This window comes from Sturnus vulgaris, unplaced genomic scaffold, assembly GCF_052056855.1.
Source record: "Sturnus vulgaris isolate bStuVul1 unplaced genomic scaffold, bStuVul1.hap1 Scaffold_85, whole genome shotgun sequence".
Taxonomy (NCBI): Eukaryota; Metazoa; Chordata; class Aves; order Passeriformes; family Sturnidae; genus Sturnus; species Sturnus vulgaris.
In genome coordinates, this window is record NW_028276736.1 from 744,394 (window position 1) to 764,417 (window position 20,024).

The 20,024-nt window shown below is 50.6% G+C and overlaps 1 protein-coding gene and 1 long non-coding RNA gene across 2 annotated transcripts; both read right to left on the minus strand.

The window, feature by feature from the left end:
- LOC148217354 (uncharacterized) lies at nt 1-972 on the minus strand. Its single transcript, XR_015801075.1, has 2 exons — nt 873-972; nt 1-512 (listed from the first exon to the last, which is right to left on the minus strand). It is a non-coding gene; the product is annotated as an uncharacterized LOC148217354 (long non-coding RNA).
- A 16,644-nt stretch (nt 973-17,616) lies between these two features.
- On the minus strand, nt 17,617-19,530 carry LOC148217355 (olfactory receptor 14I1-like). The gene is made up of 3 exons (XM_088158717.1): nt 19,397-19,530; nt 18,275-18,591; nt 17,617-17,914 (listed from the first exon to the last, which is right to left on the minus strand). The coding sequence occupies exons 2-3, from the start codon at nt 18,566-18,568 to the stop codon at nt 17,645-17,647; spliced, it is 564 nt and encodes a 187-aa protein (XP_088014843.1). The 5' UTR covers nt 18,569-18,591; nt 19,397-19,530; the 3' UTR covers nt 17,617-17,644.
- Between the last annotated feature and the right edge of the window lie 494 nt (nt 19,531-20,024).

Genomic DNA, 20,024 nt, shown 5'->3' on the forward strand with positions numbered 1-20,024 from the left:
GCAGGGCAGGCATTTGTTTTTATTAAAATGCACAGCTGAAAGACCTCTTGCATGTCTTTGTGTTTCAAACGAAAGGTAGATATTCATGTAGAAATGCAAAGAGTAACACTGCAATATTTTGTAAGAAATATTAAAACAATAGAAAAAGATACCTTAGGAAAAACAGACAAATATGGGGGGAAAAAGGTGAGCTTTTAGAGAGTTACATTCAGAAGATTATGCAGCAGAAAAGTTTAATGCTTCAGAAAATACAGAGTCATCAATTTTCTCAGGGCATCCTTGAGCTCCTGGTTCCTCAGGCTGTAGATGAGCGGGTTCAGGACTGGAGGCACCACAGAGTACAGAACTGACATGGCCAGATCCAGGGATGGGGAGGAGATGGAGCGGGGCTTCAGGTGAGCAAAAATGCCAGTGCTGAGGAACAGAGAGACCACGGCCAGGTGAGGGAGGCAGGTGGAAAAGGCTTTGTGCCGTCCCTGCTCAGAGTGGATCCTCAGCACAGCCCTGAAGATCTGCACATAGGAGAAAACCATGAACACAAAACAGCCAAATATCAAAGAGGCACTAAAAGCTAGAAGCCCAAGTTCCCTGTAGTAGGATTTGGAGCAGGAGAGCTTGAGGATCTGGGGAATTTCACAGAAGAACTGGCCCAGGGCATTTCCATGGCACAGGGGCAGGGAAAATGTATTGGCTGTGTGCAGCAGAGCATTGAGAAAGGCACTGGCCCAGGCAGCTGCTGCCATGTGGGCACAAGCTCTGCTGCCCAGGAGGGTCCCGTAGTGCAGGGGTTTGCAGATGGACACGTAGCGGTCGTAGCACATGATGGTCAGGAGGGCAAGCTCTGATCCAAGGAAGAAGAATATCAGAAATACCTGTGCAGCACATCCAGCATAGGAGATGTGTCTGGTGTCCCAGAGGGAATTGTGCATGGCTTTGGGGACAGTGGTGGAGATGGAGCCCAGGTTAGTGAGGGCCAGGTTGAGCAGGAAGAAGAACATGGGGGTGTGCAGGTGGTGGCCGCAGGCTACGGCGCTGATGATGAGGCTGTTGGCCAGGAGGGCAGCCAGGGAGATGGCCAGGAAGAGGCAGAAGTGCAGGAGCTGCAGCTGCCGCGTGTCTGCCAATGGCAGCAGGAGGAAGTGGCTGATGGAGCTGCTGTTGGACATTTGCTGTGTCTTGGCATGGGGATCTGTAAGAAAAGTAATCATGGAATAGTTCAGTTTGGAGAGGAGTTTAAATATCCCAGCCCAGCTTGGTGGCACTTTCCACCCACTGCCTGCCCAGGGCTCTGCTGCCTGGAGCTGTCCCTGCCAGCAGCTGCTTCCCTGTGCCCAGGGCTGGGCCCTGCCAGTGCTGCCAGAGCCCAGCCCAGCCCTGGGGGCTCAGCTCTGCCCTGAAAACGCTTTTCAGCACAGGGCAATGCCCAGGGCCACCTCTGCCTTTGCAGGCTCTGATGGGAACATCACAGCAACCCTGAGGAGGCAGGAAAAGTGACACTGGTGCTGCATGTGAGGGACCCTGTGCTGATTTCTGTCACTGACTGCTTTATTAAAATCCAAGAAAAAAATTTTATGTTTTTCCCATCCTGAACTGAGAGATAAATATCTATATGCAATTTCCCACCTAGGCAATGCAGAGCAATAGATTATAAAATCAGGAGTTTCCTTTTTATGCAGCCCCTGCATCACTCTGGTCCCTAAGTAATCTACTAAGAAATATTCTGCAGTTCAATATTATGCTGGGAGCAGTCCTGAACAATGCACCATCCTCATCACACAAGGAGAACACTTCCAAGCCTTACCAGCTGTCTCCTTCCACCCACACCTTGTCCCCCAGTGTTGGGAGCAGCTCCCAGGGCTGGCTGAGAGCTGTCCCTGGCAGGCAGCAGAGTCCCTGCCCAGCCCAGCGCCCTGGGCTGCACGACCCTGCTCTGCACCACAGCCCTGGGCACCCCTGGCTGCTCTACACAAGAGATCATCAGAGAATGTACTCACATAGTCTGCAGGCATTGGGATGTTGCAGCTTTAGGAGATCACTGCAGGAGCTGCAGCTGCATTGTCCTGCAGCCAGAGGCTTCCTGTGTCAAGGGCTGGGAGTGATTCTGCCCCAGTCACTTGTGAGCATCTTCCCAGCCCTGACTGATTGAAGCTCTCTGTGCCTCTGTGCTGTGCCTGGGGTGGCTGCAGGCAGTGCCCCAGCCCTGCTGGGCTGGGAGAAGAGCTGCTCATCAAGAGAAATGTGTTTTTGAAGCTCTTCTTGGTTGCCAGGATCACCCTCTGTGTCAGGAGTCCAGCCCAGCTCATCAGTACAGACACAGCACAAGGATTTTAATGACCCTCTCAGGGCATTGGTGCTGTCTGCATCAGACTCAGTCCCTCAGAGTGTGCTTGAAATACTTCTCAAGAACTCAAATTTTAATTGAAACACTGAAGTTTCTTCAAGTTTTAATGGGTCCCAATGAGGGACTGAGAAAGTGTCCCCAGTTTCCAGTTAGAGCAGAACACTGGAGGCACTGATGACAGGTGGGGACAAACAAGGCAAAGGTGTCTCTGATGCTGAGCAAACCTGGATGTGTTTCTGGAATGCAAAGGGCCAAGGGCTGAGCCCCAGCCCCTGGCAAGGCACATCCTGTCCCTCCCTCATTGCTCAGGGCTCTTCCCGGGCCACTGGGCTCTGGGCATGTGCAATGCCAAGGGCAGCACCATGGGGCGGCCCCTGCCAGGCTGCTGAGCAGGGACAAGGAGGCAATGAGGCCTCAGCACAGCAAGGCTCACTTGTCCCCTGCTGGCCTCAGGCCCAGGGCCAGCCTGCATGGCCCAAGTGCTGCAGGAGTTGGCTGTGTCAGGGCCTTTCAGCTGCTGCCCATCCCTGTGCCCTCTGCAGCCCAGGCTGTCCTACGGTGTCCATGCCCTGCGCCTCTGTCCCTGCAGGCTGTCGTCATCCCCCGGCTGCCCCACCTCGCTGGCCCCTTCCTTTGCTGACAGCTCTGCCTCCTGCCTGCCTCTGCCTGCACACACAGAGCCTTGGCCTTGATGTCAAAAGGTTTCAATCAATTTTTACTGTGTTTGGACTTTCATTAGAGAAACGAGGCATTGAGGGACTGTTTTCCTGGCAGGGATGGTTGCAAAAGAAAATGACAGATGGCTCAAGGGTGCAGTGATAGAAAAAGCAAGGAGTGAACTGGGAACTTGGGGTTGATTTCATGGTAATGGATAAATTGTAATACACATGTAGCAATTGTACATGAGCAACATGCTTTTAGCATCACATGTCTATGTAAGGTTTGGTGTTTTCCCCTGCTGGACCTCAGGCCTGAATAAATGATACCCTCTTTAGCACGAAATTAGTGTTAAGGAGTCTTATTCTGATATTTTGGAGATTTTGTGACAGCGGGGCCTCACTGAATCAAAGAATCAACTGTGACACTATGGAACCTCAAGGAACAAAGGGGCTTTTTGACACTGTGGGAGCTCATGGAACCGAAATCCATTTTGACAGAGTGGGGCCACATGGAACCAAAGGCCCACTGTTATACTGCAGATCCAAGGAGGCCCTGGTGACACTGTGGAACCTCCTGCAACCATGGGTGCCTTGTGACATTGCAGAACTGTTGATGAGTCTATGAAAGCTCATGGAACCAGAAGTTCATTGTAACCAAAATACCATTGTGACACTGAGAAACCTCTTGGCACTGAGGGTCCGTTATTACACTGTGGGGACTCATGAAACCAAACATTCATTGTGACACTGCAGGCCCTCATGGAACAATGGACACTACTATGAAACAGAATCAGAGAATGAATGAGGTTGGTAAAGTCCTTTGAGATTCTCAAGTCCAACCTATGACCTAACATCACCTCATCAACTAATCCATGGCTCTGAGTGCCATATCCAAGGTTGGTTTTTTAATGCCTCCAGGGATGGTGACTCCAGCACCTCCCTGGGCAGAAGATTCCAGTGCCCAATGACCCTTTCAGTGAAGAATTTTTTCCCGATATCAAAGCTAATCTGTCCTTGGCTCATCTTCAGACTGTGTCCTCTGGTTCTGTCAGGTGCTGCCTGGGAGAAGAGACCGACCCCCACCTGACTACAGCCTCTGTTCAGGTGGTTGTAGAGAGTCTCCCTGGAGACCATTGTAGCCATTGGGGCCATTGTAGCATGGCAGGGCCTCATGGAATCAAGGGGAGCACAGTGACAGTGTGGGGCTCCATGGGACAAAGGGGCCATTCTGACACCGTGGAACCAAGGAGAACTTTGTTGCAGTACAGGGCATCATGGTACAAAGGAGACCATTTTTACAGTTTGAGGCTTTCTGAAACTAAAGGGCCATTGTGGCATTTTGGGGCATTTTGGAAACAAGGGGACCCTAGTGATACTTCTGGGCTCAGTGGAACTAAGGGGCCCTTGTGACACTGTGGGGTCTCATGGAATCAATGGTCTGTTGTGACACTGCAGGGCCTTATGGAATCATGGAGACAATTCTGACACTACACGTGATGCCTTGGAGTGGCTATCTGGAACAGAGGCTAGACAAGGTTAAGGAAATAAAGTGGGTATTTATTAAAGGCCTTCAATAGATTCACCTTGGACAGTCAAAAGCCTCCCAAAGGCTACACCCAAGATGGACAGGGGTGACAAGTTTTTCAGACAGATTTAAGTTTGGTCTGTTTGCATATCAGGGGTTAATCCTCCAATTACAGCTTCAGATATTGAAGTGATATTCCCCCAGTTTGCTCCCTCTCCCCAATTCACTTTTGTTTATACTTTTCAGAGCCTGAGGCTTTAAAATGTCCTTGAGTTTCAGGCCTAGAGGAATTGTTTTGTCTGACCTAAATGTAAAGAAAGTTAACTAACACATTATATGGAGTTTAGAGTTATGCCAAAATGCAGTACAGGATTTCAAAAATATAGAGGTTAAAATCTTAAGGCATCACAGGCCTTACTGATCCAAGGGGCCACTGTGACACTTTGTGGCCCCATGGAACCAAGGAGTCCATTGTGACACTGCAAGGCCTCATGGAAACAAGGGACCATTGTGACACTGTGGAGCCCCAAGGAAACAAGAGTCCAGTGTGACACATCTGGGCCTCATGGAACCAGTGTGACACTGCAGGGCCCCATGGAAACAAGGGAACAGGTAACAGGTCTAGTGGTTTGGCCTGACTGGTCCAACTGACCTTGGCATGTTGAGGTTCTCTTCTCATATGCCCCTGAAACACTGGGGCTCTGGGCTTTCCTTCAAATGGAAAATAATTGTCCTTCTCATTCAATCATCCCTAGCCAAAATGGGATTTCCCCTCCAAAATTCCCAATATCCAGGGATTGCTCCCAGACAAAAGCTGTGATTTCCAACAAGTCTTGCTGCCCTTGTCTTCCTGAGGGCCAGCTCTCACCCTGCCTTCAAATACTGGGACTCGGTGTATTCCTTCCTATGGAAAAGAACGTTTCTTCCTGCACAGGCACTGATGGTCATATTTGGAACTTTTCCTCCAAAATTCCTATCTGCAAGGAATAAAAGCTGCCAGGACACTGAGGTCTGGTTGGCCTTAGCCTCTGCTGGCCATCTCTATTCTACCCTGAAACACTGGGGCTCTGTGCTTTCCATCCTATGGAAACAAACAAAATCCTTCTCCTGGCACTCATGGCTGAAATTGCAATTCCAGCTCCAAAAGTCCTGGATCCCAAGATTGCTCCTACACAAAAGCTGCCATTGCAGACAGGTCTGGCTGACTTTGGCCTCTCATGACTGCAGTTCATCAGCCCCTGAAACACTGGAGCTCTGTGGTTCCCTTCCTGTGGAGACCATGGGGACACTGTGGGGCCCCATGGAACCATGGAGAGCATTGAGACACTTGGAGGCCTTCTGAAATGAAGGGGCCACTGTGACACTGTGGGACCCCATGGAACCAAAGGGCCATTGTGACCCTGCAGGGCCTCATGGAAGCAAGGGGAGATGGAACACATCTGGATGGTTTCCCTTCCTGGGGGCCACCTGACAGGTCTGGCTGATCTTGGAATGTTGAGGGTTGCCTTTCATCAGACCCTGGAGCACTGGGTCTTCCCAGGTGCCCAAGGCTGAAATTGGTACTCTCTCTAAAAAATTCCCTTTATGCAAGGGTTCTCCCAGACAAAAGTTGCCAGGACAGGATGGAGAGCTCTGGATGGCCTTTCCCACTGGTGGTCACCTCTCATCTCAAGGAAGGTCTAAGGAAAGTATTTGAACAGGTTTGACTACTGGAATATCAATGATTCTCTCATCCACTGAAAAGCTCAGATGCTCTTCAGATCATATATATATATTTTTCTCATTGTGGATTATTCACAAAATATTATTTTTTATATTATTATAATGTATAATTTTAATATTATTTTTATATTAAAATATGATACAATATATTTTAATTTTTAATATTTCATAAGAATAAAAAATATCATTCTAATCACTCTACCAGTGTTATCTGACACAAAACACCTCCTCTACATATGAATGCAGGTCACCTGTAGAAGCAAACACACTAAAGAATCCAGCAGGAATTATTTGCCTCTGCTCCCAGCTGTCACATCTCCTCTGGAGCTGCAGGTGCAGCCCCAGCACTTGGCAGGGCTCAAGGGGTCACAAGCTCAGCTCCCACACAGAGACCTTGCAGACCCTGGGGTGCCCCTTTCAGCCTCCCTGCCCAGAGCCTTTCTGCAACCTTTCCCCTGGAGCTGCTGCTTCCCTGCAGCCCCGGCCATGGACAGCAGCAGAACCTGGTGTGTCCCGAGCAGCAGGGCCAGCTCAGGGCAGGAGCAGGGGCTGGGCCAGCAGGACAAGCCAGCCAGGCCAGGCAGGACACGCTCAGCTGGGGAAAGGGATGTGCAGGGAGAGGAGCAAGGGAGCGTTTCTGTGCCTGCAGGGAGGAATGCAGAGGAAGCTGCTGCTGCTGCAGGCACCAGCTCTGGCCAGGCCCCTCTGTCCCCTGCCCAAGGCTGCTCTGCTGGCCTGGGGAGAGAGAGGGGCTGGCACTGAGCAGGCAGAGGCAGCCTGTGCTGGGCATCTCCTGGAGCCAGGACCAGCAGTTCTGCACTGTCCCTGAGCTCCATTTCCCCTGCCATGGGGAGCTCCAGCCCTGGGGCTGATGTGGAGGCTGAGCTCCCTCTCTGCCCCTCAGCAGCTGCTGAGCCCTTCAAGGGGCCAGGGCTGTGGGGTGAGTGCCCCCAGTGCTGGAGCACCCCAGAGCAGGCACTGCCATGGGGCTCAGCCAGAATGGGCTGGGCTGGGTGAGGGCAGGGGAGGTGGGCAGAGTTGGGCAGAAGCTGGGCTAGACTGAGAAGTGCCCAGGAGATAAAACCCACTCGTGTCAGCTGAGCTGTGTGACTCTGCAGGGCCAGGACACGTTCCAGCAGGTGTGTGCTGCTGTGCCAGTCCCCTGGCAGGGATCTCACACAGGCAGGTGCAGCACTGAGGAGCTTGGTCTGTGGCCTTGGTGGCATGGCCAGTGTGAGAAGGTGCCCCAGGGCTTTGAGCATCCCTCCAGCCTCTTCCATCAGCCACTTCCAGACCTGGGCACTCTCCCCACTTTCTTGGTCTATTTGTTCTGTGCTTATCTCCTTCCTCCTGCCCATTTCAGCACTGCTCTAGGGGCAGCATCAGCCCTGCCTGGGCTCCCTCCTCACCCAGCCCTTGGCAGAGCCCAGAGCAGGGCTCTCTGTGAACCCTGGCACGGGATGTGGGTGCTGCGACTGGACACTGAGGTGTGGAGTGGACACTCTGGTGGGGAACATTTGCCCACCCAAAACACTCCCTGTGCTGTGCCGTGTCTGATGAAGGGATGTGGGGCCTGTGCTGGCCAGGGGGGCTGTGCTGCCCCAGGGACAAATGACAGGCATGAGCCACAGCACAACGACCAGGAGGTGGAAGTGAGGACAAAGTCCAGAGGAGGAATTCAGAAATCTGCCCTGAGCGTGTGTTCATGTGTTTAGGAAAGGCAAAGCTCAGCTGGAGCTGATGGAGGCTGCAGGCAACATCCAGAGCAAAGTCAATTTATTGCTGTGTTGGAATTCAAAATGCAAGGGTCTGTAAGGCAAGGCATAGAACTAAACACAAGTTTAGCTTTAGAATTTAAGATCTAGAAGAAATAAAGGTACTTACAAAGGGAAGAAGAAGTTTCAGAGTGCAGCCATGTAAGTTTGTGTGTTGGGATATAATTGGCTAAGAAAGTTCACTCTGTGGTATGAGTCAGTAAGACGAAATATCTTTGCATTGAATTAGAAACCTAAATATCTCTGTTGACAGTGCTTTATTGGTTAATAAATCCTTAAAAGGCCTTGTAACCATAAGTCTTCTGACTTCTAAGCCATGCTGTGACCATTTGTAAGAAAAACTTACCATTTCTGCCTGGATGGAAAATAAAGAAAAAAAATAAATCACACTTTCTAAAGGAACCGTCCTGTCTCTCTGCTTCATTTGGAAAAGCAAAAAACCCCACCAAAAATTACAACATAAAAAAAATATGGCTACATTTTAAAAGTATATAATAGAAACAATGAACACACGTTCTGAAAATATAACGTAAAAACAACAAACCAGCACCTGGAGACAATTTCTTTGTCATGTCCCTCAGTGGGGCCCATTAGAACGTCAGGAAACTTTGGACTTTGAATATGACTTTGAGTTCTTGAGAGGTTTCTTTTCCTATTCTAATTCAATCCGTGGGAAAGCTCCTTCACATTTATTAGTAGGACTCATTAAAATAAGAGAAACTTTGGAGTTTGAATCTGACTTGGAATTCTTGAGAGGTTTCTTCAACTCCTTCTCAGGGACTGATTTTCAGGGACTCATCCCCAACTCCGAGAGGGTCATTAAAGTCCTTGTGCTGTGTCTGTGCTGCTGAGCTGGGCTGGGTTCCTGGCAAAGGCAGCACTGCAGAGAGAGAGCCAATATTTCCAAAATATTATTTGGAGCTCCTTGGCAGCACCAAATGCACCACGGGGCTCATTGGGATCAAGCAAGTCCTGACAAACCATGGCTCTGCCTTGATTTCCCTCTGGTCTGGTGCAGTTCATTGGGAAGGTTTTCAGTTCCAGATATGGAGAAATATCTGAAAGAGCTTCTTAGAAATATCCATTCCTATTTTCAAGGGTGTATTTTATTACTGCTCTCTTTAGAGCAGAGGTGATTTCAACATTCTGTGATTGATGTTGATGCAGGGTCTCTCCTCAGGAGGTCTGGCCTGCTCACAGAAGCTGTGCCTTGAGGTCTGAGCCAGAGTGCACAACCTTGCTCCACATTGCCCAACCCCATCCTGTCTGTCCTCACTCACCTGGGACCTGCATTGCTTGGAGAACTGGCTGCAATCAGGAAAATAGATGTTTATCCTTTTTTTTTTTTTTTAAGCAATCTAAAATTCCTAATGTTCCACACTGCAAACAGACACACTCCTCAGGTGTGTGCCAGCCCAAGGTACCACCAAAACCACTGCAGAGCTGCCCTGGGCCAGCTGTGAGGGTGGATCATCATCCCAACCTGCCCTGGGCCACTGCCAGGGATTGTGGCCATGGACACTGCATTGACCCCACTGCTGGCTTTGGCTGCCACGGGAGAAGTTCAAGTTTCCTTTGAAACACTGGGGAGCCCTGGGACATACTGGGAAGATGGGAAGTGCTGAGGGGGGATCTGGGCAGACTGGGATGGACTGTGGGGTGCACTTAAAAATACAGGGACATCCTGGGATATCCTGGGATTGACAGAGCCCCATTGGAGCCAGGACTACAATGCCTCTCATGTCCCGCGTCCCACAGAACCCTGGTGTCCGTCCCCACATGTCCCTTTAGTGTCCCCCAGACCCTCCAGGATTCCCAAGTGCCTCCTCAGCACCCATTCAGGATGCCCTAAAAGTGTCCCCAGATCCCCTGAATGCTCCCAACCTCAGAGATTCCCGTTACAGTCACTTCTGGGAACTCATCCTCTGCCAATCCCCAGGCCCCCAAAGTCCCTCATAACACAGTTCCGTATCTAAAACTCCTGCTGTGCCCTGGCCCTAAAGAGCCCGGTTAGAGCTCCCCAAGCTCCCCCCAGGTGCTCCCGAACCATTCACGCTCCCCCCTGAGCACCGCAAGTCTCTGCTCTGATGCAAAAGCGTCTCCCAGGTGCCTTCCCGGACCCCCAAACGCCCCGTCTGAGCCACTTCCGGGACTACAGCTCCCATCATGCTCTGTGGTTCCCATAGAGTGCTATTGCAGCCATGACTTCATCTCCCATCATGCACCGTGTCCCACCGAGAGACACTGTAGCTGCACCTACAACTCCCATGATGCTCTGCGGCCCTATTGAACTGTATTATACCTGTGCCTACAACTCCCATCATCCCCCGCGCCCCAAAGAGCCCCGTTAGAGCCCCCCAAGTGCCCGCCTGGACCCCAAATGGCCCCAGATTCTCCTCAGTGACCCCCAAGTGCCCCCCTGGACCCCCAAGAGTTCCCCTGGGCCCCGAAGGTTCTGTCAGAATCCTTAAGTGACCACCCGGCTCCCTGAAGTGTCCTCCAGACCATCAAGTTCTCTCTAAATTCCCTTCCCAGAGCCAAAACTTCCTGAAATGTACCCCAGAAATGTCTTCATGGACCCCAAAGTGGCCCCATTTTATCCTGTCTGTGAAAATGATTTAAAAGATGAGAAAGGGATTAAAATAGGACTAATTATCATAAACAGGGGGAAATCAATGGCCAAGAGGGGTGAATTAATTAATGAAGTGAATTGTGTTACTTAGAACCAATGATCATTAATTTTTCTGGTTGCTAAAAATGTATCAATTTTTTCATATAAACATAAAAATTAGGTATAAAAAAAGAATAATACTAATATAAAAAGAAAAGCATAATCATATTTTATAACTTAATTAAATTACAATATTAATATTTATAGAGGGTTTTTTATGTTTTAGGATGTCAGTCCCAGATAGGCAATGTCAGACATGGTGAGGCTAAGGAGCAGGTTGTCCAAACAGGGTTGGCCTGCAAGGGGCTCATTCTTCTGTATGCCCAGACCTCCTAAGGAGACATTCAGCATCAAGATCACTTAAGGAATGTTTCAGTTGGCTGAACTGAAAAATAAAAATAATATGCTCTTGATTAAAACCAGAATTCCTTCTCTTCCCACTGGCAAGGAAAGCTCTCTCTCCTGCTGTTCACAGAGAAGGGCTGGTGGGAGATGTGGTGCTCAGAGGCTGTTTGGGTACAGTGACCATGAAATAATGCAGTTTTTGAAAATAATCTGTGAAAGAAGGACGGGCAGCAACAAAATTTCTACACTGGAATTAGAGAGAGAAGCCTTTGGCCTATTCAGGATGCAGATTTGGGAATAACTGAATCAGATACTGATTTTGTTTCTTAAGATAAATAGCCCTTAAAAACAACAGATTCCAGGAAGGATGGACACACCTCAAGAATGTAATCTTAAGGGGGAAGAAGCAGCCTGTCCTTGTGTGCAAAAAGATGAGCCAGTGAGGAAAATGAGTGACCTGGCTGCCCATGGAGCTTTTATTGGAACACAGAGAAAATAAAGGGGCTGCATCACCACTAGACAGAAAGTCAGACAATTCAGGAAATGTTTAAGGATGTAGTTAGGTCATGCAGAAATAAAATCAGAGGTGAAAGCTAAATTAGGACTTAACCTGGCCACTTCTGTAAAAAAATAATAGAAAGTATTTCTATAAATAAATTAATTGAAAACTGTTTGATAAGGAGAACCTCTACTCTTTATTTGATGCAGTGGGTAATATAGTAACTAAAGATGAGGAAAAGGCTGAGGTACTCCACCCCTTCATCGCCTCAGTTTTCAACAATAAGACAGGTTGCCCCCAGGACAAATGTTCTCCTGAGCTGGTAGATGGGGACAGGGAGCAGAACAGACCCCCTGTAATCCAGGAGGAAGCAGCTGGGGACCTGCTGAGCCACTCAGATGCTCACAGGTGTCTCTGGGAACAGATGGGATCCATCCTAGGGGGATGAGGGAGCTGCTGGATGAGCTCCCCAAGCTGCTCTCCATCATTTCTCATCAGTGCTGGCTCAGCAGGGAGGTGCCAGAGGACTGGAGGTGCCAATGTGAGCCCATGCCCAAGAAGGGCTGGAAGGAGGATGTGGGGAACTGCAGGCCTGTCAGCCTGACCTGGGTGCCTGGTGAGGTGATGGAACAGATCACCTTGAGTGCCATCACAGGGCACCTCCAGGATGGCTGAGGGATCAGAGCCAGCCAGCGTGGATTTCAATATCTGCATTGATGATCTGGATGAGGGCATTGAGTGCAGCATCAGCAAATGTGCAGATGGCACCAAGCTGGGTGTGAGTGTGGATGTGCTGGAGGGTAGGAGGGCTCTGCAGAGGGACCTGGACAGGCTGGATCCATGGCCCAAATCCAACAAGGTGAGGTTTTACAAGACCAAGTGCTGGGTCCTGCACTTTGGCCACAAAAAACCCTGCAGTGCTCCAGGCTGGGAACAGAGTGGCTGGACAGCAGCCAGGCAGAAAGGGACCTGGGAATATGGAAGGGAGCTTACAGCTGGTCTGTGAGCCAGAGAGAGTTAATGGCTAAAGTTTACTTCTGAAAGGAATTTTAACAAAGCCTGTGATATGGAGACCTAGAAGAGAAGAAGGGGAGGGAGATAAGCAAGAAGAAACCTGCATCTGAGAAAAGTATTTTTAGAAAAGTTTTCTGAAAAAACAGAGGTGGAGATGGTTCTACACCAATGAAGGTTATGTTGATTTATTGTAACCAATGAATAAAATGTAAACTTTTTGGAGGGTACAACAGCTAGCTGTTGTAATTAACAGATATTTGCCTTCTGAAATGTAGTGAGTCCTTTTGTACGTTGTGTCCGCTCCAAGAGTGACATGGGGACACTGATGGACAGTAGGCTGGACATGAGCCAGCAGTGTGCCCAGGTGGCCAAGCAGGCCAATGGCTCCTGGCCTGGATCAGCAATGGTGTGGCCAGCAGGTCCAGGACAGTGATTCTTCCCCTGTGCTCAGCACTGGTTGGGCAGCACCTCGAGTGCTGTGTCCAGTTCTGGGCCCCAATTTAGGAAGGACATGGAGGGTCTGGAGAGTGTCCAGAGAAGGGCAACAAGGCTGGTGAGGGGTCTGGAACACAAATCCTGTGAGGAGTGGCTGAGGGAGCTGAGGATGTTTATCCTGGAGGAGGCTCAGGGGAGACCTCATCACTCTACAACTCCCTGAATGGTTGTTGTAGTCAGGTTGGGGTTGGTCTCCTTCTCAAGGCAGCAACTGGTAGAATGAGAGGACACAGTCTTAAACTGCATCAGGGGAAACATACATTGGATATTAGGAAAAAGCTTTTTACAGAAAGGGTGATAAAGTACTGGAATGATCAACCTGGGGGGTTGGTGGAGACACCATCCCTGGATGTGTTTAAAAGAGCCTGGATATGGCACTCAGTGCCATGGTCTAGTTGAGGTGTTAGGGCATGAGATGGACATTATGATCTTGAAGGTCTCTTCAGACCTAGGGATTCTGTGATTCTGTGAATCCTCTGCGTCTTTCAGCTGAATTCTCTGTCCCTGTCATTTCCCTGGATCTCTGTTGCAGATGGAAGCTGCTGGTGCCATTCTCACCTTTAACCCCTCTTTTGAATGCAGACAGATGATCCCAGGTGTGTTAAGCTGGTGTTGCTCAGCATTTATGCAAAGCTCTTGTATCCTAATGGAACCAAGGAGACCCTTGTGACACTGTGGAACCTCATGGAACCAAAAATCCATTGTGACATTGGGGTGGGATGGTGTCAAGGAGAACATTGAGATCCTGTGGATCCAAGGAGACCGTGGTGACACTGTGGAAACTGATGGAACCCTGGGCATTGTGACACAGCAGGGCCTCGTGGAACCAAGGAGTGAATTGTGACTCTACCAAACCTCATGGAACCAAGAGGCCTTTGTGACTCTGAGGAACTTCAACCCAGAGTCTATTGTGACACTGGGTACTCATGGAACCATGGAGAGCATTTTGAAACATCAAGGCCTGCTGGAACCAAAAGGTCTTGTGGAGCCAAGGGGAGCACAGTGACACCGTGGGGCTCCATGGAACCAAGGGGCCATGGTGACACTGTGGAACCTCAGTGACAAAAGTTTTATTGTGACACTGCAGGGCTGTATGGAATCATAGAGATCATTGTGACATTACACGGCATCATGGAAACAAGGGGCCATTGTGACACTGTGGGGCCTCGTGGGACAAAGGGGCAGTTGTGGTACCATAGACATTTGGGCAACTGTGTCACCATGGAACCAAGGAGACCATTGTGACACTACAGGATGCCATGGAGCTCAGGATTCATGTAACAGTGCAGGACACATGGGACTGAGGGGACCTTGTGACACTGTGGGGCCTCATGGAATTATAGAGACCTTTGTGACACTGCAGGGCTTCATGGAATGAAGGGGCTGTTCTGACACTGTGTGCCCTCATGGGACCAAGGAGAGAATTGGGACAGTAAGGAACATAATGGAGTTGCTGCAAATGATACAACTTTAAATTTTTTAATGTAACTTCAGTCAGGATTTATGTTCACCTTTGCCCCCGGGGAGGGGAATTAAAGTTTCTCTTCAAAAGACTCGGTTCACCAAGGTTGGATGAGGCCTGATGAGTTTAACATCTACAGATTAGGAGTAGCCAGAAGATACACAGGAGGTAAATGAACATTAATAAACATCACCCCCAGTGTGCTTGGAGACACCAGGTGTGGAAAAATATTGGTAAGAGAATCAAAGAATGAGGGCCTAATTGACATCAAAGGCAAAGGGATCAACAGCCAACAGCCAATCAAATACTAAGAATTGTGTAATTTAAGATCAATGAACATTAATTTCTTTGAGTATTTTCTGTATAAGTATGTGAAAAACCTAGTAAAGAACCATGTGTGATGGAATGATTTTCACTGCACGACCCAGATATGTGTGGGTGGAATGATTTCTATTGCTGGCTACAATATTATCCTGGCCAGAAGAAAGTAATGCCTAAATCCTCTAACACTGAGAAGATGTTGTTGGAGGGTTTCTGTTTTTCATGCAGTTTCAGTGTCAGTCCCACTGAGGTCCATCACCAACACAGGCTCCTCCTGGACTCCTTGGAGGACAGAATTGCAGGCCATGATTGCACAAAGCTCTCAGAGACTCCAAGGCAAAAGCAAAACCCAAAGTGCTCTGAAAAACCTGCAGTCCCTGGGAGCATGAAGGAGCCCCCAGGGCCATTCCTGACCAAGGCTCCCCAGGGACTGGTCCCAGCAGATCCCTGAGGCCACTGGGATGTGGGGGGATGCTGAGGGCAGGACAAGGGGTGCCAGTGCCTAGCCTTGCTGGGGCTGTGCCAGGAGGCCCCAGTGGCTCAGGACAAGGTGTCTCCTCCCAGCCCTTGGTGGCACAGACCCTGCTGTGCCCCAGAGCACCAAGACTTGGCTTCTCCTGGGCACTGCCAGCCCTGCCAGGGCCCTTGGCCATGTCCAGCCCAGCTTGTCCTGCGCTGTCCCACAGCTGCTGCTGTGTCCCTGCAGGCTGCACACTCCCATCTCGCTGCCCCTGTCTCTGCCCTGCCATTGCCAGCCCTGCCCTGACCTGTGCCCACCCTCACCCTCTGTGCCTTGGGACACACACACATGCACTGAGCTCATCCTCCTCCTCCTGGCTGCTTCTCCTGCCACAGCACTGCCCTGGGAGGGTTCATTCCTTACTGGAGCTGCTGTGTTTGTACTCGTGCATTTGATAGCTCTGCTTCTGCCTCTCTGCCAATTCTGTCTTCAAAGAGCTCTCCAAGGAAAAGATTCATTGAATGGTGGAATAACAGAGGTGGGAAGAGGCCCCTGATCTCCCTTGGCCTGGGTGCGGCTGGGATGGAGTTCCCTTTGCCCAGAGCAGCCCCTGTCCTGCTGTGCTTGGCTCTCGTGGCTGGAGTGGGTTTGGTCCCAGCCTGAGGCTTTGGCTGGACCTGAGCAAGGCTGGCCCCACATGAGGCATCTCTGCAACCCCCCAACCAATGTCCTGGGGTGGGCAAGCGTTCCTGGGGACACTGAGATGGGACAGCTGGGCTGGACTGACCCAAGGGATCTTCCATTCCATGGGATGTCCTGATCAGCAGGGAAATGCAGGTGACAAGAGGGTCTCTGGATTTGCTCTATTAGTACATTTGTCTCCCAAAGTAAACACTACATGTGCTGAATTTTGGTGCTGAATTCTTGTCTGCCCATGATTTTTCTTGATTCTGCATTTGGCCTTTGATTTTTACTTCCCCACCCCAACCATTAATCTCTTTTTATGCTGACCCACAATATTTTCACTTTATTTTCCCCTATTTTCTGAGTAAGGTGGGCCAGTGACAGAGACAATTGGCTGTCACTTGATGCCCAGAGAGGTTTAACCACAGTCGTCTTGCCCAGCTGTGCTCTTATGGGCACCCCCAGCAATGTCAGGGCTCTGTCAGGTGCCCAGCCCTGAGCTGGGCTCATGCCCTGCTCACAGCCCCAGGGGTGCCCAGGGACACGAATCCTTCCCTGGCACACACACAGTTCATTGCAGCATGGGCAGGGGCTCCTTGGGCTCTGCTGCCACTGCCAGAGCCTGGCAGGGACCTCAGCCCTGTGGGTGTCACCCTGCCCTGCCCCTGCCCAAGCTGCCCCATGGCCGGAGGGATGGACACAGGGAGCTCTGGGCACAGGAGCTCATCCCAGCCCTGCATCCAGGGGTTGCCAGGGGATGTTACTCTCTGGGAACTCCAGGAACAGCTGCAGGTGTTTGTGTCACTGGGCTTGTCTCCCCTCATACACACACAGGATGTTCAGGGCTGTGCAATGTCCCTGCACTGCAAACACAGACTCCTGACCCGGTCACTTGATGTCCCTCCACGCAGAGAAGAACAACCTCTGTGCCCTGGGGTGAGAGGCCACTGCTGGGAGCGGCGCTGGCTTTGCAAGGGCACTGCTGGGCCAGCCCCACCCTGAACACTGCCACACTTGTGCTGGTCACTGCTGCTCTCCTCTCCAGGGCACTGTGTTGGGAACATCCTTGAGAGCAAACTGGGAAGGAGATTGAAGCTTTCATCCCTGCACTGGGGAGATGCCCCTGCATTATGGAAATGCTGCTGCAGAGCCTAGCTCTGTCCCAGCAGTGCCTATGGCCTGTCCCTGCCTGCAGTCCCTGGACAGTCACACAGCAGGACAGGAACTGAGCTGAGAGAGCCTTGAGGCCTTAAACCAGCCTAGGGGCTCTGCAGGGGAGTGTGGAAGTGAAGGAAGGGGAGGTTGTGGAGTAGAAGCCCTGGGGCTGCCTGGCAGTGAGGAGCACTGGGGTTCTCTTTTTGCCTCAGCTCTGCCCAGATGCACCGACCCTGCAGCTCCAAAGAACCCAGGTAGGAATAATGTCAGGGGAACACAGTAATACAGAGTTATTTATTTTGTGTCAGCACATAAGTAGAATAGCTCCCGGGTTATAGAGTCTCTGGGTTTGCTAGAAGGACAACCATTGAATTTAAAATTCTATAGTAAAAGACTTCTGTGCAAATGAATTCTCAATAGTGTAACACCTGTGTGAGCAGCAAAAAATACAGGACACAGAGTGAGCTTAAATGTAACACAACAAGAGCTATGCAGAAAAAGAACAGTTTATTGCTTCTAAACAGCATTCATGATAATTTTCCTCAGACCATCCTTGAGCTCTTGGTTCCTCAGGCTGTAGATAAAGGGGTTCAGGGCTGGAGGCACCAACGTGTACACAACTGACAAGGAGAGATCCAATGATGGGGAGGATATGGAGGGGGGCTTCAGGTAGGCAAAAAGGCCAGTGCTGAGGAACAGAGAGACCACAGCCAGGTGAGGGAGGCAGGTGGAAAAGGCTTTGTGCCGTCCCTGCTCAGAGGGGATCCTCAGCACAGCTCTGACGATCTGCACATAGGAGAAAACAATGAACACAAAACAACCAAAATATAGCAGAGCAGTTAGCGCAAGAAGCCCAAGTTCCCTGAGGAAGGATTTGGAGCAGGAGAGCTTGAGGATGTGTGGGATTTCACAGAAGAATTGGTCCAGGGCATTGCCATGGCACAGGGGCAGGGAAAATGTATTGGCTGTGTGCATGAGAGCATTGAGAAAGGCACTGGCCCAGGCAGCTGCTGCCATGTGGGCACAAGCTCTGCTGGCCAGGAGGGTCCCGTAGTGCAGGGGTTTGCAGATGGACACGTAGCGGTCGTAGCACATGATGGTCAGGAGGGAAAATTCTGTGGAAATAAAGAAGATAAAGAAAAAGACCTGAGCAGCACATCCAGCATAGGAGATGTTCCTGATGTTCCAGAGGGAATTGTGCATGGCTTTGGGGACAGTGGTGCAGATGGAGCCCAGGTCAGTGAGGGCCAGGTTGAGCAGGAAGAAGAACATGGGGGTGTGCAGGTGGTGGCTGCAGGCTACGGCGCTGATGATGAGGCAATTGGCCAGGAGGGCAGCCAGGGAGATGGCCAGGAAGAGGCAGAAGTGCAGGAGCTGCAGCTGCCGCGTGTCTGCCAATGGCAGCAGGAGGAAGTGGCTGATGGAGCTGCTGTTGGACATTTGCTAGGTCTTGGTATGGGGATCTGTAAGAAAAGTAATCATGGAATAGTTCAGTTTGGAGAGGAGTTTAAATATCCCAGCCCAGCTTGGTGGCACTTTCCACCCACTGCCTGCCCAGGGCTCTGCTTCCTGGAGCTGTCCCTGCCAGCAGCTGCTTCCCTGTGCCCAGGGCTGGGCCCTGCCAGTGCTGCCAGAGCCCAGCCCAGCCCTGGGGCTCAGCTCTGCCCTGAAAACGCTTCTCAGCACAGGGCAATGCCCAGGGCCACCTCTGCCTTTGCAGGCTCTGATGGGAACATCACAGCAACCCTGAGGAGGCAGGAAAAGTGACACTGGTGCTGCCTGCGAGGGACCCTGTGCTGATTTCTGTCACTGACTGCTTTATTAAAATCCAAGAAAAAAATTTTATGTTTTTCCCATCCTGAACTGAGAGATAAATATCTATATGCAATTTCCCACCTAGGCAATGCAGAGCAATAGATTATAAAATCAGGAGTTTCCTTTTTATGCAGCCCCTGCATCACTCTGGTCCCTATGTAATCTACTAAGAAATATTCTGCAGTTCAATATTATGCTGGGAGCAGTCCTGAACAATGCACCATCCTCATCACACAAGGAGAATACTTCCAAGCCTTACCAGCTGTCTCCTTCCACCCAGACCTTGTCCCCCAGTGCTGGGAGCAGCTCCCAGGGCTGGCTGAGAGCTGTCCCTGGCAGGCAGCAGAGTCCCTGCCCCAGCACAGCGCCCTGGGCTGCAGGACCCTGCTCTGCACCACAGCCCTGGGCACCCTTGGCTGCTCTACACAAGAGATCATCAGAGAATGTACTCACACAGTCTGCAGGCATTGGGATGTTGCAGCTTTAGGAGATCACTGCAGGAGCTGCAGCTGCATTGTCCTGCAGCCAGAGGCTTCCTGTGTCAAGGGCTGGGAGTGATTCTGCCCCAGTCACTTGTGAGCATCTTCCCAGCCCTGACTGATTGAAGCTCTCTGTGCTTCTGTGCTGTGCCTGGGGTGGCTGCAGGCAGTGCCCCAGCCCTGCTGGGCTGGGAGAAGAGCTGCTCATGAAGAGAAATGTGTTTTTGAAGCTCTTCTTGGTTGCCAGGATCACCCTCTGTGCCAGGAGCCCAGCCCAGCTCATCAGCACAGACACAGCACAAGGATTTTAATGACCCTCTCAGGGCATTGGTGCTGTCTGCATCAGACTCAGTCCCTCAGAGTGTGCTTGAGAAACTTCTCAAGAACTCAAATTTTAATTGAAACACTGAAGTTTCTTCAAGTTTTAATGGGTCCCAATGAGGGACTGAGAAAGTGTCCCCAGTTTCCAGTTAGAGCAGAACACTGGAGGCACTGATGACAGGTGGGGACAAACAAGGGAAAGATGTCTCTGATGCTGAGCAAACCTGGATGTGTTTCAGGAATGCAAAGGGCCAAGGGCTGAGCCCCAGCCCCTGGCAAGG

Coding starts and splice junctions, on each gene's coding strand:
- LOC148217355 (XM_088158717.1), bottom strand. CDS start 18,568: ATGTCCAACAGCAGCTCCATCAGCCACTTCCTCCTGCTGCCATTGGCA. Junction 17,915..18,274: donor ATGCTGGATGTGCTGCTCAG/GTCTTTTTCTTT, acceptor TCCTATGTGCAG/ATCGTCAGAGCTGTGCTGAG.